The sequence below is a fragment of the Heptranchias perlo genome, chromosome 6, assembly GCF_035084215.1.
Source record: "Heptranchias perlo isolate sHepPer1 chromosome 6, sHepPer1.hap1, whole genome shotgun sequence".
Classification (NCBI taxonomy): Eukaryota; Metazoa; Chordata; class Chondrichthyes; order Hexanchiformes; family Hexanchidae; genus Heptranchias; species Heptranchias perlo.
In genome coordinates this window covers 25,447,716-25,464,391 of record NC_090330.1, presented here as the reverse complement: position 1 = coordinate 25,464,391, position 16,676 = coordinate 25,447,716, and the positions used below count along the sequence as shown (strand labels likewise).

At 39.3% G+C, this 16,676-nt stretch overlaps 1 protein-coding gene across 3 annotated transcripts in view; it reads left to right on the top strand.

Moving 5' to 3' along the window:
• pds5b (PDS5 cohesin associated factor B) overlaps positions 1-16,115 on the top strand; it is a 218,689-nt gene extending 202,574 nt beyond the window's left edge. For all 3 annotated transcript variants that reach the window (XM_067985956.1, XM_067985959.1, XM_067985957.1), the window contains exons 32-35: positions 1,202-1,629; positions 11,011-11,130; positions 14,246-14,405; positions 14,933-16,115. In XM_067985956.1, the coding sequence (XP_067842057.1) occupies positions 1,202-1,629; positions 11,011-11,130; positions 14,246-14,405; positions 14,933-14,968 (744 nt within the window). In that variant the 3' untranslated portion in view covers positions 14,969-16,115. The remainder of the gene's footprint in view (positions 1-1,201; positions 1,630-11,010; positions 11,131-14,245; positions 14,406-14,932) is intronic.
• The last annotated feature ends 561 nt before the right edge of the window (positions 16,116-16,676 follow it).

Below are 16,676 nucleotides of genomic sequence, written 5' to 3'. Positions count from 1 at the left end.
TCACATCTGGTGTTAAGCTGATAGGTCTGTAGTTTCCTGGTTACTCCATCCCTCCTTTCTTAAATAATTGTAAACAATTTTACAACACCAAGTTATAGTCCAGCAATTTTATTTTAAATTCACAAGCTTTCGGAGGCTTCCTCCTTCGTCAGGTGAACGATGTGAACAATGTTCACATCGTTCACCTGACGAAGGAGGAAGCCTCCGAAAGCTTGTGAATTTAAAATAAAATTGCTGGACTATAACTTGGTGTTGTAAAATTGTTTACAATTGTCAACCCCAGTCCATCACCGGCATCTCCACATCTTAAATAATGGGGTGAGAATGCAATTTTCCATTCTAAAGGCACAACTCCCGATAGTGGAGAGCTTTGGAAAATTGGGACTGACTCATCTGCATTACCTTCATCAATTTCTTTTAATACTCTGGGCTGGAAACTAATATTGAATCCACTAAGTTCCTCCCTTTGACTTACTTTTAGGTTCCCTTGTATCATTGGTATTTTGTCCCCTTCCTTTACTGAGAAGACGGATACAAAATATTCACTTAAGATCTGTGACTTGCCTATTGGTACCTAAAGCACACAATCTTTCTTTGCTTCCATCCAGCATCAAGGTCAAATTTGTAACACATCTACCCTGTTACATTTTGTCTGGCTATAGTCTGTAATTTCCCCCAGGTGAAATTGTTTTTTAGGGAAGTGATGCAAAACCATGTTCTAAAATGTACCAACATGCTGTGTCACCATATGTTTATGTTCTGACACCTTGGAAGGGTATTGGTGTAGAAGGAAGAGTCACTTTGCAAGGAGTAATAATGATAACCTGGGTGGTGAGGCGTTATTGTGGACATGACTGAATTGAGACGTTCTGGAAGATACTGTAGTCTGATCCAAGTGTAATCTGTTGTTTTTCTGGTTTATATGGGATAATCACTTCTCAGTTCACTTCTGTCAGTCAAATGTTTGACACCATGGTAATTTGTAGGCTGCTCAACATATTAAGCTCAAGTCATAGTGATTCTATTATAGTACTTAACAAAAATGTCTAAATTTTTGAAAAAAATTTCCCAGCATTTATTAATCACGTTCTTTGCCCTGTCACAGGTAGTTGTAATTGAATGTGTTGATGTTGCATAATATTGAATGTGTTTTTTGTGTCTAATCCCATGAGCCAGTGATGTAACCAATTGTTCTTTATAGTCAGAAACAGATAAACCAAGAGGACGAAAGAAAGCAGCCTCTGCAATTTCGTTAGATGAAGAGGATAGGTCAAGTGCAGAACTTCTGGATCAGGTAAAACCTGCAAAAACAGGTCAGCGTGGTCGAAAAAGGGCTGCGCACACCTCTGAATCAGACGAACAGCAAAGGCCAGAAGAGAAAAGATCAAAAGAAGACCTCTTGGAGAATGAAGATGAACAGAATAGCCCACCAAAGAAGACGAGGAGAGGCCGTCCGCCAAAAGCTACTAATGAGGAAGTGCCCAAGGGAGAGAGTCAAGGAAAGGGAGGCAAAAGGGGTAAAAAGAGGGCAATATCAGAAGAAGAAGATGGTGATGGAGATAATGAAAACAAGGAACAAAAGCAAAAAAGAACCAGGCAGCCAAGAACACCCAAAAAATCTCAGCAGAGGTTGGTACTTGGAAAGTGATAATTTTATATATCCTCAGCCATTGTTAGACTCAAACTTAGAGCTTAAAATTATATTTATTACTCTAAATAAAACTTGAAAGCTAAAAAGACCCATAAAGTTTTCAAGACTAGAAAAGTCAAAATATAATATGGATTTACATAGAATGAGCGTTGAAGCTATTCAGATAGTCACTAAGTGAGAAAACCTGGTTTGGGAAATGCTCGTCTTAATTGATTGAAGCCCAGTTCTGATAAATATCCAGAGATATAAGTTGATAGGTGTAACTAAATTGTTTTTCCACTAGAAATGGCCTGCTTATGACTCAAGTTTATGTAGCCTCTTACAGCACAGTTCCTGACTACTTAAGATTATGAAGAGTTGTGAGAGGGAAATAGTGAGATTGTTTCCAGTGATTGGCAAGGCAGTAGTGAGAGGGCACAAATTTAAAATTATTACTAAAAGAATTAAAGGGGTAGCTACATAAAATTCTTTACACAGGCTGGTTAGAATGTGGAATTCTGTCCCACAAGTTTTTGTTGAAGCAGAGTCCATACATTTTCTCCCCCCGAAAAGGAACATGAAAGAATATGGGGAGCAAGCAGGAGTGTGGAATTAGACTTGATGGCTCGAAGAGAAAAACACCACCACAGACTTGATAATCTGTCCTGTAACATTCTGAACTAATTTTCCTCAGTTCCATGCTGTGGAGCGACATTGTCAACCTCTCCGTATCCTCCAGTAGCAACCACATATCATTTTTAAAAACTGCTGCCATTACCTCCCTTTTTAAAAACAAAGAATGGATAATATTAGGTTCAGTAACTGAGCTATTACAGGTGAACAAAATGGCTACGCTAACACTAGACCTCAAGAATATGTGATGAGAACCAGATACCAGTATAATCGAGGACCGCATTGCTGTGAAATAGAGACAAGTGCTGAGGGAAATCAAGGAAATTTTGGGGATAGTGTGGTTTCAAGTTGCTAGAAGTGGTAAAAAAGATTGTGAAGCTACCCAAGAGACTACAATAAAGAATACAGATACCAAGCACTGTCCATCAATGTACAGAGAAACAAGGTTTCAGAAGAAGAGGCTGTTAGAAAAACAGAGGGTTTAGCTTGGACAAAGGTGTAGTTTGTAAATCAGAAATTGTACTCTTGGGGGATTCTTTGCTCAAAAAAGTGATTAGCCATGTGTGTTGTAAATTCAGTATCTTCAGGATGGTGAGTTGTCGACCTGGAGCCAGCATCGTAATGAGGAAGGGATATTGAAGGGGATAGGAAAAGGCACACTGGTGGTAGCCCACAAAGGGGTAAAGACCATAGGGAGAAATAATATAAGGGCCTTAAATGTCACATACAGAAGGATTACCGCAAAATGCAAAAGATAATGGATACAAAATAATGTCCTCTGGTATAGTTCCAGTGTTTGGGAAGGAGGGTAGTTCATGGGGATGTAAATAAGTAGCTGGCAACACTATGTGAGTACAACAATGCTGATTTCATTAATAATTGTGAACACCTTCAGGATAAAAAGGACCAGATAGATTAATCGCAGCTTGCTTCTCCTAAGTAAGGAACAAAGAGATTTGTGAAGAAAATTGAGACAGTACTCAAAAATAATTTGAACTTTATAGGTGAGGAGAGGGGGACAGGAAAGATACTGGATCTTAGATTAATTGGATTGTTGGGTAGACGGTCGTTAGCAGGGGGTATGGACACAGATACCCAAAGAGCTATACATCAACTGGAGATCAGAAAGTGACGGACATTGGCGGGGGGGCATGAAAGAAGGTAAATATATAACAAGATGTATATAGATGAATGCTAGACTCCTCAGAATTAAAATGCCCTAACTGGAGGCTGTTGTGGCAGTAGGCAACAATGATGTGGAAATATTAGAAGTATGGCTAATTGGACAGAAATAAATAGAACATTAAGGTGTAGAGTGTTCAGAAAAGACACTGGATTAAAAGAAGATGTAGCCATGTATGTCGGGTCAAACAGAGGGAAACAGTTAATCCTGTGGAAGGGGAAAGCAACAAATTGAACTACTCTGGTTAGACATCTTTAATATAGAAAAAATCCAAACTAACACTAGGTATTCTACAGAGCACCAGGTCAACATAGGAGGACAATTTGCCCTATGAAGAGATGGGAAGGGTATGTGAAAACAGAAGTTATTTTAATAGGAGACTTCTAATAACCAAAGAGTCATAGTTGGTAAATATAATGCATGTCTGCTTTATGACCCAGTGTGTCAGATAAACTATAAGAGGCAGTGCTCATCTCAATCTCTAAATTTCCTAAATTAGAGAAAGTGATGGCCAAACTGTGAAGTGCACTGGTGAGACCACACCTTGAATATTGTGTTCAATTCTGGGTGCAAAGCCACAAGGAGAGACATTCAGGTACTGGAGGCAGTGCAGAGAAGAGGAGAGTCTGATCCCTGGTATCAAAGGTCTGAGTGATGAAGAAAAACTGGAGAAACTTTGGCATTTCAGACGGGAAAGGAGGCATCTACGTTTGTTAACAGAATGAAAATGGTAAATCCAGAATATTTACTTTAAATTACGTGAGTAGGACAAGGGGACACATTCAAACTAGTAAAAGGTAAGTTTAGGCCTGATCAGGAGTGATCAGGCCTAAACCACAGCAAAGTGATCCATGTATGGAGTAGACATAGAAAAGAGAAGACTGAGGGGTGATCTGATGGAGGCCTTTAAGATTATGAAAGGGTTTGATAGGGTAAACATAGAGAAGATGTTTCCACTTGCGGGGAGACCAAAACTAGGGGCCATAAATATAAGATAGTCACTAATATATCCAAAAGGGAATTCAGGAGAAGCTTCCTTACCCAGAAAGTGGTTAGAATGTAGAACTCGCTACCACAAGGAGTAGTTGAGGCGACTAGCATAGATGCATTTAAGGAGAAGCTAGATAAACACATGAGGGGGAAAGGAATAGAAGGATGTGCTGATGGGGTTAAATGAAGTGGGGTGGAATGAGGCTCTTGTGGAGCATAAACATGAGCATGGACCAGTTGGGCTGAATGGCCTGTTTCTGCGCTGTACATTCTATGTAGATCTCCAGATAGAGTAACAAAGGGGAAACCTGCAAAATCGTTTATAAGCATTTGTATGCTGCAATGAAGGAACTTTTAACGATGGGTGAATTAAAATTGAGCAAATATGCTTAACTAAGAATTTCAAGGTTCCTAGTGAGATTCCAGATTAAGTCCTTGGAACCACTATTCCTGAGCAAAAGCTTCCTGGAACTACAGTGGAGAACTTTAAAAAGCTTCAAGGCCATTATAGGCCACCTGGCTCAATATGCCATATCTGCAGTGGAAAATACTTTTTCTTTAGGGGTAAAGGAAGTTGCATCCCTGAATTCAAGTGATCCAGATAAGCGAACGAGTACCCATTGTTGCCACTGTCTCCCTTGTGACCTGCCCCTGCCCGAAACTCCAGTGGCGTACTGAAACTGGCCATTTTTATGCAACTTGAGACCATCAAACTAGCCTTCTCTTAAGATGTCCCCCAAAATGAAGGAGAGCAATAATCTTAGAACAGTGCATGCACAAACCAAAATGTCCTCCAGCAACTAGATATGAAAGCTGTTTCCAACAAAAAGTCCAGCATACCCCATAGCACCCAGCTTTTCTACTCTTATTTTGCACATACGACCACGTGAGACTGATGGACAAGAAATGACCATCTGGTCTAACAAGCCTTTCCCATCCTGTCATGTTGCAACTAAACATTGTGACGCCCAGTTCTCCCCACCCACCAATGTAATCTCCTGGGAAAGGTAAACACAGATTTAAAAGAAACCCTAGGCCAATCCAAGGGACAAAGCAATTCTGGGAAATTCTTCTCTGATCTCTAAAGACTTGTATGTATATAACGCCTTTCATGACCTCAGGATGTCCCAAAGCGCTTTACAGCCAATTAAGTACCTTTTGAAGTGTAGTCACTGTTGTAATGTAGGAAACATGGCAACCAATTTGCAAACAGCAAGCTCCCACAAACAGCAATGAAATAAATGGCCTAGCTTATTTTTTTTTAAGGTGTTGGTTGAGGGATAAATGTTAGCCAGGACACTGGGGAGAATTCCCCTGCTCTTCAAATCGTGCCATGGGATCTTTCACATCCACCTGAGGGGTTCAACATCTCATCTTAAAGACGGCACCTCCGACAGTGCAGTACTGCACAGAAGTGCTAGCTTAGGTTATGTGCTCATATCTCTGGAGTGGGGCTTGAACCCACAACCTTCTGATTCAGAGGCGAGACGCTACCACTGAGCCAATGATCAAAATGAGTTCCAGGAGACCATAGTGACCGTGAAACAGATTCACTTCACATCCCTCCTACCTTTTGTAGGCAGTGATGTTAGCCTGAGCCAGGAAACCATCCAGCTCCCTTTTGAACGCTTGCAGCAAATGTGCACGAGCTGGCAACTTGTTTCAAAGGTTGATGACCCTGAGTGACAAGAAAAAACATCTAACCTATTTCTATGTTTATGTAACTTCCATGCATGTCCCCTAGTTCCATCTAACCGAAGTAATTCAAATAGTCTATCCACATGGATACAGTCTAGTCCCTTCATTATTTTAAATTACTTGAATCACATTTCCCTGAAGTCTATGCTTTTCTAGAGTAAAAAGACTCTGCTCTCTCAGACTCATGTTTTTAAACTATCAATCTGGTGACCTTCCTCTGAACCTTTTCAAGGCCTATCATTCACTGTGAGGGGAGCGAAACTGGACATAGTATTCTACATGAGGCATAACCAATGTCTTGCACAAGCACATTATAGTGCTTTTTCTTTTATACTATATTTGTCCTAGAAATGCTATAGCATCGCGCCACTGGTCGTGAACCTTCAGAGATTCATGCACCTCAACACCTAGGCCTCTTTGCTGCTCAATAGTTTAGTTTGGAACCCTGCACAGTATACACATACTTGGCATTAATTATACCAACGTACATAACAACACATTTATCTACATTAAATGTGTGCCCATTTCCCCCATCGCATCCAGATCTAATTGTAGTCTTTTTTTATCCAAGATTCCAACACTAGCACAGATCTTTGTGTCATCCGCAAACTTCTGGACAGTTCTCCCAATGGCTTCATTCAGATCATTATGAAGGGTAACAGTCCTAAAACCGATCACTGTGGGACTCCAATCGTAACCAGACTACATGCAGAATTACCGCCACCGTCTACCTGAGGGTGCAAGCAGTTTTTTATCCAACCCAGGATCTGCCCTTCAATCCAACATGACTCTATCTTATAAAGTAGCCCGTTGTGTGAAAAGCTTTTTGAAATTGCTATGTTGACTGGGCTACCTTCATCCACCAAACTAGTGACTGCCTCAAAAAGTTCAACTAGTTTGGTGAGACTTTTTTTTCAGCAGTCTCAAATAACCCCTTCTCTATCCAGATGCCCTTACAGAGTATCACTAATCTAACGATCCCTTTTAGCAACTTGCCTATAACTAAAATCAAGTCGATCTAAAAAGACCCATAATTGACTGTAAAGGTTGTGAATCCCTTCATATCATGAAAAGTGTAAGGTGGTCAGTTAAATTTTGGGACTTTTAAATACTTTGATTTTTTTTTGGCTCTTATATCACTCTCATAGGTGAGTTCCAAATTGCTTTGCCTTCAGAAGTGTCTTCATTAGCCTTACTAGATAGGTAAAACATTCAGTGATGTGACCAAATAGAAAACCTTGGCCTGTCAATTACTTTTTAAGCTACTGGAATTATTCTTATGCCTTTACAAAAACTGCCCCATCCTTGATGAACAACCATTTAAGACTCAGATGAGGAGGAAGTAACATTCGCACCAGGCAATGGCCATCTCCAACAAGAGGGAGCCTAACCAGCTCCCCTTGGCATTCAACGGCATTACCATCGCCGAATCCCCCACAGTCAACATCCTCGGCGGGGGTGGGTCACTATTGACCAGAAACTTAACTGGACCAGCCACATAAATAATGTGGCTAAAAGAGCAGGTCAGAGGCCGGGTATTCTGCAACGAGTGACTCACCTCCTGACTCCCCAAAGCCTTTCCACCATCTACAGGGCACGAGTCAGGAGCGTGATGGAATACTCTCCATTTGCCTGGATGAGTGCAGCTCCAATAACACAAGAAGCTCAACACCATCCAGGACAAAGCAGCCTGCTGGATTGGCACCCCATCACCACCCTAAACGTTCACTCTCTTCACCGGCGCACCGTGGCTGCAGTGTGTACCATCTACAGGATGCACTGCCGCAACTTGCCACGGCTTCTTCGACAGCACCTCCCAAACCCGCAACCTCTATCTCCTAGAAGGACAAGGACAAGGGCAGCAGCAACAGGGAACAACACCACCTGCACGTTCCCCTCCAAGTCACACACCATCCCGACTTGGAAATATATTGCTGTTCCTTCATCGTTGCTGGGTCAAAATCCTGGAACTCCCTACCTAATAGCACTGTGGGAGAACCGTCACCACACGGACTGCAGCAGTTCAAGGCGGCGGCTCACCACCACCTTCTCAAGGACAATTAGGGATGGGCAATAAATGCTGGCCTTGCCAGCGACGCCCACATCCCACGAATGATTTTTTTTTAGAAATGAGGGTTGTGAATCTTTGGAATTCTCTGCCCTGGAGAGCTGTGGATGCTGAGTCATTGAATATATTCAAGGCTGAGATAGATTTTTGGACTCTAGAGGAATCAAGGGAAAAGGGGATCGGGCGGGAAAGTGGAGTTGAGGTCAAAGATCAGCCATGATCTTATTGAATGGCAGAGTAGGCTTGAGGGGCCGTATGGCCTACTGCTGCTCCTATTTCTTATGTTCTTAGAACATCACATCAGACTTTGTTGTAGATTAAAAATGTCAACACGTACCTGACGTGGCACTAGGTTGCACTATACTGTAAATTTTCATGTTAAATGATAGCATTGACCTGTAACAATTCTGTCACACCACCGTGTGGTGTTGTCTTCCCCACAAAATACTCAAAATGTCTGATGTACTCAGGACTCAAAGGCCATTAGGCCTATATACATTCATCCGACTGGACTCATCCACACCCATACTCCTCCCGCCTTCAACTCCCCAATCCTCCAGAGAGAGAGAGAGACCATAGTCAATTCAAGAAACCTATATCAGAAATTCCTCTCTGACTCAAGGGAGCTCATGTGAACCCAAGCAGGTCCAACCTTTTGGTTATTATCCTAAATCTTAACCTTCCTTCTGCTGTGATCTTTGTAGCTTTCTAAAGCCTTCTTGAAGAACTGCAGAGTCAGCCCTCGCTACCACCTCTAGGGTGCTATTCTATAGATCGATCACCCACAGAAAAATATAACCTTACAACCTGCTTTCTCAGTTTAAATGGATGGCCCTATCCCTACAGGCAATCTATCCACTTGTATGTTATTGATACCCTTAACAATTTTGAAGACCTGAATCTGATCCCCACCAAGTCTACACCTCTCCAATGAATCCAAACTCTAGTCCATCTCTACAGCTCATGCACAGGCTGGGGATCATCTTTGTTGTCCTTCTGTAGAGCAAAAATCTCTTTTTTAAAAGCGGGGATGGGTGGAGAAACTTAAAAATACAGTACTCCAGATGCTTCCCCTACGTTTGTCACCAATTAACTGTGGCTCATTACTGAACATTAGGTCTAAGCTATTGCCCCCTACTCCTTACATGCAGAGTTAAGAAGCAATTATTCAATTGCATCAATAAACGTTTCTTGGAAGCCTGCAATCTCTTGTGCCTGTCCCTAGTTTGTCCACCTTTATAACTGAATAATTGAAATCCATCACCACTACCTTCCCTTAATTGGATACCTTAGTTAATTGATTAGACACTGCAGATCCATTGACCCCTATCAGTTTGGTGATCCATAACAAAGTCATAGGAATAACATTACCATATTTTGTGAAAAAGTGTTTCCTGATTTCACTTCTAAATGGCCTAGCTCTAATTTTATGTCCCCTTGTTCTGGATTCTCCCACCAGAGGAAATGGTTTCTCTGTATCTACCCTATCAGATGTCTTCTTCATTTTAAACACCTCAGTTAGAACACCCCTCAACATTCTAAACTCAAGGGAATAAAAGCCAAGTTTATGCAACCTGTCCTCATAATTTAACTCCAAGCTCTGATGGTATTCCGGTGAATCTGCGCTGTACTCCTTCCAACGCAAATATATCCTTCCTGAGGTGTGGTGCCTGAAACTGAATGCAGTACTCCAGATGGGGTCTGACCAAGGCTTTGTACAACTGAAGCATCACATCCTTCTGAATTCCAACTCTCGAGATGAAGACCAACATTCCATTAGCCTTTTTGTTTCTTTTTCTACCTGTGCACTAGCTTTTAGTGATTTGTGCACTGGACACCTAACTCCCTTTGCTCCTCCACAGCTCCTAGTTGCTCACCATTAGGAAAATAATTGATTTGTCTCTCAATCCTAGAAGCATTGTTAACATTTCTGATATAAGTCCATTTGGAGCCACAGCGTTTCCCCACTATGCTTTCCACTTCAAGTATCCCCTCACTCCACTACTTTTAATTCTGTCCTAGCAAAGATGTCACTCCATTCCCCCCTACCCTCTTGTACTTCATAATAGTCATAAAAATATAAAATACCACAAAAAATAAGGTGCAGAATGTTTTTTAGGTTTGTAATTGATTTGTAAATGACTGCCCCATTAAGACAGTAATATCATTAACTGTAAAGCTGCCCTTTTTATAATTTTTTTTTTGTTTTTATTGGATGGTGACCTAAATGCAGACACTATAATCCATAGACCTATTCTGAACATTAGTAAGTTTTGTGCGATGAATTCGCAAGTTTCAGTTTTTTGACGTGTTGCCTAAGAGTCTGTAGCCAGCCGGTAGATTATTTTAATACTGCATGTAGAATTTCCCTTTTAATTAGCTGCAAATTATTGCCATAACTATGTCAGTGCTTTAATGCACTTTCAGCAGTCTGCTTTATTTTATAAATCCAGAATAGACTTAAAAAGACTTAATCCAAAGTGATAAGAATTGCAAACTTAGCTGTACACATAGATTGAGTATATACTTAATAAACAACAGGAAATAATTTTTGGGCTAAAAGGGTTCAAATGACATTTATAAAGTAAATCAAGCTTTACTCTTATAATTTGATCCATGTGATTAGATTATAATCTTGCAATTTTACTCTCTGTATTAATTCTTTTATGTATTTGGAGTCCTCCAAAGTACTTAATGAACTCAGCAGATCTAGGCCAAATTGTGCAGTGTCTGTATTTTTATAGATTTTTAATAAATTTGCACAATTTCTAAAGAAACACTAAATGTTGCAATTATCTAATACTATAGAATAGAAACTCCAGAGTCTGGTGTAAATGAGTCTTTATCGACCGAGTCAACGCCACAGAAGAAACGAGGAAGGCCGCCAAAAACGCCACCTACGCCGCAGTCACAACCAAAGAGAAATTTGTGAGTGGATGTCTTGTTTAAAGGCTGAAAATAGAAACAAACTAATGTGATTAAAGATTGCATTAACATTTTGAACTGTGTTTTGTGTCTCTTTGGATGATTGTTTCGAAATGAAAATTTTAAAATGTTGTCTTATTCAGATATTTTAAGGCAGAGGGTTGAGTTGAAATATTTGAAGATCCTGAGTTTGGCTTCTCTCCACAGTTCAGTACTTGGCTAGTTTCTGGGTTATATGAGTGAGGTAGCAAGCAGAGTTGAACTGTTTGGCAGATGGAGAGAAAAAGTGGCTGAAAACTAAGAGCAGATCACCTGTTTTTGCAGGATTAAGTAGTTCTAAGGGTCTTGGAGGAAGAGACAAAAACAAAATGTATGGGATCATGGCATGTAAATTGGATCCTGAATTCTAATATTTCCTTTAATTAGAATGCAGTTAATCTAGACAATCCTTTGTGTTTCCGTCACTGTAACTTCAAATTGTTGATGTGTAGTAATTTTGCTTATGTAAACTGCTAACATGCAGACTTGAATTTGTATTAAAAAAAGGAGTAATTTAAACTAATATCATTGAATGCAAAGGTGCCCTGACACTCTGATACCATGGTTTTCCATTTTAACTTTAGTCATTATTACACTGCCATTTCCCAAATATGATGTAATAGTAAAAATAATTGCATCACACAACTTTTTGTCCTGGGCAGCTAAATGGTACATAAGTTGCATTCCACCTCTCTGTTTCACAGAAATCTGTATTGAGGTGCAGCTTAAACATCTAGTTTATGATAAGTCGACAGCAAGTGAAAATATAATTGCAGATATGGTAGCACAGACTGTTCTTTCATCTGCATTATTATATGAATCATAATGGAACCTTAATTATCCACCATAATGGATGGGACCCCCTGGACTATAGAAACTGACAGATAATCAAGATTTCAATATATCGATTGATACAATTAAAGTAATATTTATTCAAACCTAAACCTAGATGAACAGCGTACCCACTCATACAGAAATAACAAGTTAACCCAGTTTTAGTAGAATGCTGCTAAGTAATAATTCTGTTTAAAAGTATGATTGAAGTTAGAATTTATTTTTACAATTTGAGAACAAGTGACTTGAATTCAACCCCCCCTCCCCCCCCCCCCCCCCCCCCCCCGGTAGTATAACTACATTAATTTTACAAGCATGCCTCTTATAGCTTTAAAAGCAGCATTGCTGCAGAATATAGTTCTTCCAAATCAGGCTAAGGTAAACACACTCTGATTCACACTGCTTTCTTGACCCAATCTGGATTCCTGTGGTTCTCTACATCATGCCCCAAAAATTCAGGCACTATCAAGTATGCAGTTAATAATGGGATGATAGATAAGCACGGCCGCACTGTACTGAAAAACAGCAGAGAGTAATGCTCTATTAAGAAAAATATTTTCATTCAACCTGCTCTGTAGTTACTTTATTGAATATGGTCCAATACTAGCCTCTGACCTCAATCTAGATTGTGGGGTCTGAAGGTTTTTGAGAGAGTGTCACTATCATCGATCGTAGATTTGACTTTCATCCTGCTACTTGGCCAATTAAAGCCATTGCCTAGAACTTTGTTACATTTCTTAGTGTTGCATAGGCATCAACTTCTTAGATTTTTATCATGCCTTGCTCTTTTATAATATTGTCTTAGATTGCTCACTACCTAGTGTAGTAACTTAAGAACTTTGTTTATAATTTGTTGTAGTTGAAATGTTTTCCTTTTTACCAGACAATGAAAATTGAAATTAACCATGTATCCTTTTTTGTTCTATAACTAGTAACGCCACCTATAGTGCATTGTGTGTAAGCAGGCACTGGTATATGCCACAAGTCTTTCAGGAGCTCTATTACTCCATCTAAGTCATTGATAAATATAGTGGGGGAAAAAATGATACCCCAGGACAGAGCCATGAAGGACACCACTAGTTACATCATACCAATTCGATTACATACCCATTATCCCTACTCCCTGTCTCCTACCTCCTAATCAATTCCCTACCCATGTCAATCGGTTGCCTCCAATTCCATGCACTTACATTTTTCCTAACAGTCTCCTGTGTGGAACCTTATCAAATGCCTTCTGGAAGTCCATATAAATAACACCCATTGACCCTTATCTACCATGTTAGTAACCTCCTCAAAAAATTCAACAAGGTTAATTAGATATGACTTACCCATGACATTACAAATCCATGTTGGCTCTCTCCGATCAGTTCAAATGCTCAGTCACCCTGTCTTTAGTAGATTCTAATAACTTCCCCACAACAGATGTTGGACTAATAGGTCTATAGGTTATAAACTTTTTGTGCTCAAGGTCAGGGATTTTGGCACTAGAGGAGAGGGGATGTGGAATCTTTGTCCACCTTTGGTACCCACTGTTGCTATCAATCACTCCAAAAGCAGGTGTATTATCACCAGATACAGAGCAAATTTGTTTTTGCTTTGCTCTAAATGTATTCTTTAATACAGGCCTCAGAGGAGCATACCATACTGCACTAATGTGAAACTTCAATTTCCCCACAATGGGCGTTCTTGTAACCCACTGTAAGTGAGATTTCTAATTTAGTGGTGCATTATGGTCATTTTTCTATTATAGAGGTGTGGTCTCTAGGCATTGGGTTGAGACTTCCACATTTCATGGTAGAAAGGGGACACTTTTATCCCTTTGCTCTGGGTTGGATGCACTGTTGGGTTCCAGAAGTTAAATAACCCATTGCAGCACTTAAGTCTATGGAAATAAAACTTAGATATTTCTCTGTTTTGAGTGTCCCATTCCCCTGCCATGTTTAAAGAATGAACTACATTTAAAGTGAATGATGTCATACTGAAAGGTGGACGTCTTCACACGTTACTCCTTTCCTCACACCAAACCATGATGTTGAATTTGTACCTTGGCAGAAATAGTTGAATGCTTAAATGCTAGTGCAAAATATAAATTTTGAAAACCAGCACTTAACCACATTCACGTCAGTGCAACATTTAGTTCACAGTGACAAGCATGGCATTCTGGGCTGCTTGTGGCGTTCTTACTACTTTCTGAATAGTTGGCACAACTGTAAAAATATGTTGCTCACTTGTCTTTGTTTTGCAGCCGTGGTGGACGTTCAAGTCGAGCAGCCAGTAGAGAAAATGATTCATCAGCAGAGATAGATTCACGTCATGATAGTTCATTGGAGAACATGGATATTTCCCAAGAAGGTTCAGTGGATGGAGTAAACACGGAAGAGGAGAATGAATTAAGTACACTGAGGGTATGGTTATTAATTGAGGTGTACATATCTGTTAATATACAGCTATTGTTACAAATCTTGGATGGGGTATTACAATTGGTATCTATTCAGAGTTTTAGTAGTACTTGTTACACAACCTCACTTTGGACAATCTCTGGGTAAGAATAAAATAGAAAAGTAAAAGAAACTAAAAACACATTTTTGAAGTATTTTGTTTTCCCCCTTTTTTTCATTGTCACCCCTATTGTTTGCCAGACTGTCACAAATGTCCCTATGGAACCACCTGTTTTATATCACACAGTGTTCATTAAATGTAAAACACTTAACCGATAGTTGATCTTGTATAGCTCCTATTCAAAACAATTACATTTTAATGAACGGAAACTTTGTTTGCATCAGGTTTTGATCATAGTTTACCCTAAGCTCTACAAAACCAAATCTAGAGAATATACCTGTTGTGTTTAACAATTCATGAACAGAGTAACTGAAATGTTGTAGCAAGCATTATTCTTTCAAAAAAAAATGTATCCTATTTTGTGTCTTAACAGGTGCGACGCAAGCCCAACAAGAGGGAAAGAAGATGAAGAGTAAATATTTTCTGATGGCATTAGAGCTTGGTAATTGTTGTACTGTAAAGCTCAAGGCTAAAGGACACTGTCTAACTGATAATTGGTTGTTAAAGAAAGCATCTTGTACCTATTACCCATGCATTTGCAGCCCCAAGGTCACAAGCTTTTGGCAAACGCATCAATTCATAAATTGTGGGTTGTCATGCATTGTGATGTGTGCTGACTACAATGTACTGGCTTTAGAGAGAGATTGAAATAAAGGAAATTGTAAATATTTTTTTTATGTTTTGATTGAAAATGTGCTTGTATAGCTTTTAAATTACAGCTTTAAATCACCAACACGACTGTGTATTAAATGTGTGGGTGAAGAAAGTTGGTTACAATGAACATTGACAACTCAAGCAATACTTGTTAATAATTGTACCTTCTATGGCATCCTACTTTCAAGAAGGGACTGGTTCATGGAAAGAACAAATACATTATTGCAATTTCCTGCAACACATACTTCTGTGGTTAACTTTGTTGGAAAGTCACATTTTCTAAATCCCTTTAGTGTTTGATTCTATATACTTGTTTCTGTAACCTGCTCTACTGCTTCTGCTTTCCACCACTGAAGATGTTGGATAGGAAGTCCTCGGTTGTATAAAATGTGAAGTCAGCTGAAAATGCTTGTGGCATTTTACTGGTCAGTATTGATGCCAGAATTGTCTAGGCTTTTAGATAAAATTGGAAAAATAAAAGGGTTTTAGTTAAAATATTTTAATACTGATGGTGTATTAGACATTCAAATTGTACACCTTACTCTAGTTACCTCCCCTCCCTGTCCAATTTGTATCAATCTACTGTATCAATAAAATTCTGTAACTGAGCTTGCCTTGTTATAGTGAAAAAAAACTTGTGTATTTTGAAGGATAACCCTCCCTAAGTTATGGTTCCTAAGACTTAGATCATGTGAAAGTTGTTCATTGTGGTATGTGATTAATGAGAAAAGGAGCCTCTCTGCATTGTAACAACCGTTCTGTTCTGCTTGAAATGCACTTGACACATCGTTAAAAATGCCTGCAATAATATTTCGTATTTTCCTTGTTGATTTTTATTTCTGTATTGTCAATCTGTACCAAAATTTGGGTTTAATCAGATTAAAATTATTTTGTTTTACAAAGATAGCTATTTGAGTCACTGGAGAGAAATTCTCAGTTGTAATGAAATTTTGCTTGAGTGTCTTGAACTGCACATTGTCAATGTAGGCTGCTGCTCGAAGTATGTTACAGATTTTGATTTACCTAGGTACGGTTCAATCATTTAAACAGGTTCTAGTATTTATTATTTCCTTGTTAACGTGATAAAGCAGTCAACACATTGTATAGCACAAGTGACTGTGTACATAATTGTCAGCTATAAAAATTCCCTGCACAGAAAGTAAGTCAATGTTGAGATTTTTTTTTTGTTACCATTCCAGCTATAGTGTCTTGAATTGGGACGGTCATTATCCATAAACTGTAGTTGTGGCTTTTCTGTGCTGACTTTACATGGTATTTTGAAAAAGTTGCTAATTTGATCTGATGCCAAAATTGGGTTCATCTACCCAACATGAATTCTCTGTAGGTTGCTTGAGGAAAAATTAACAGCACTGCTGCTTCTAAATACACCCTTAAGAGGATAGGGAAATCTGTTTTCCGGTAATTTTAATGGACCAGCATTAACGGTGTGCAATACAGAAATT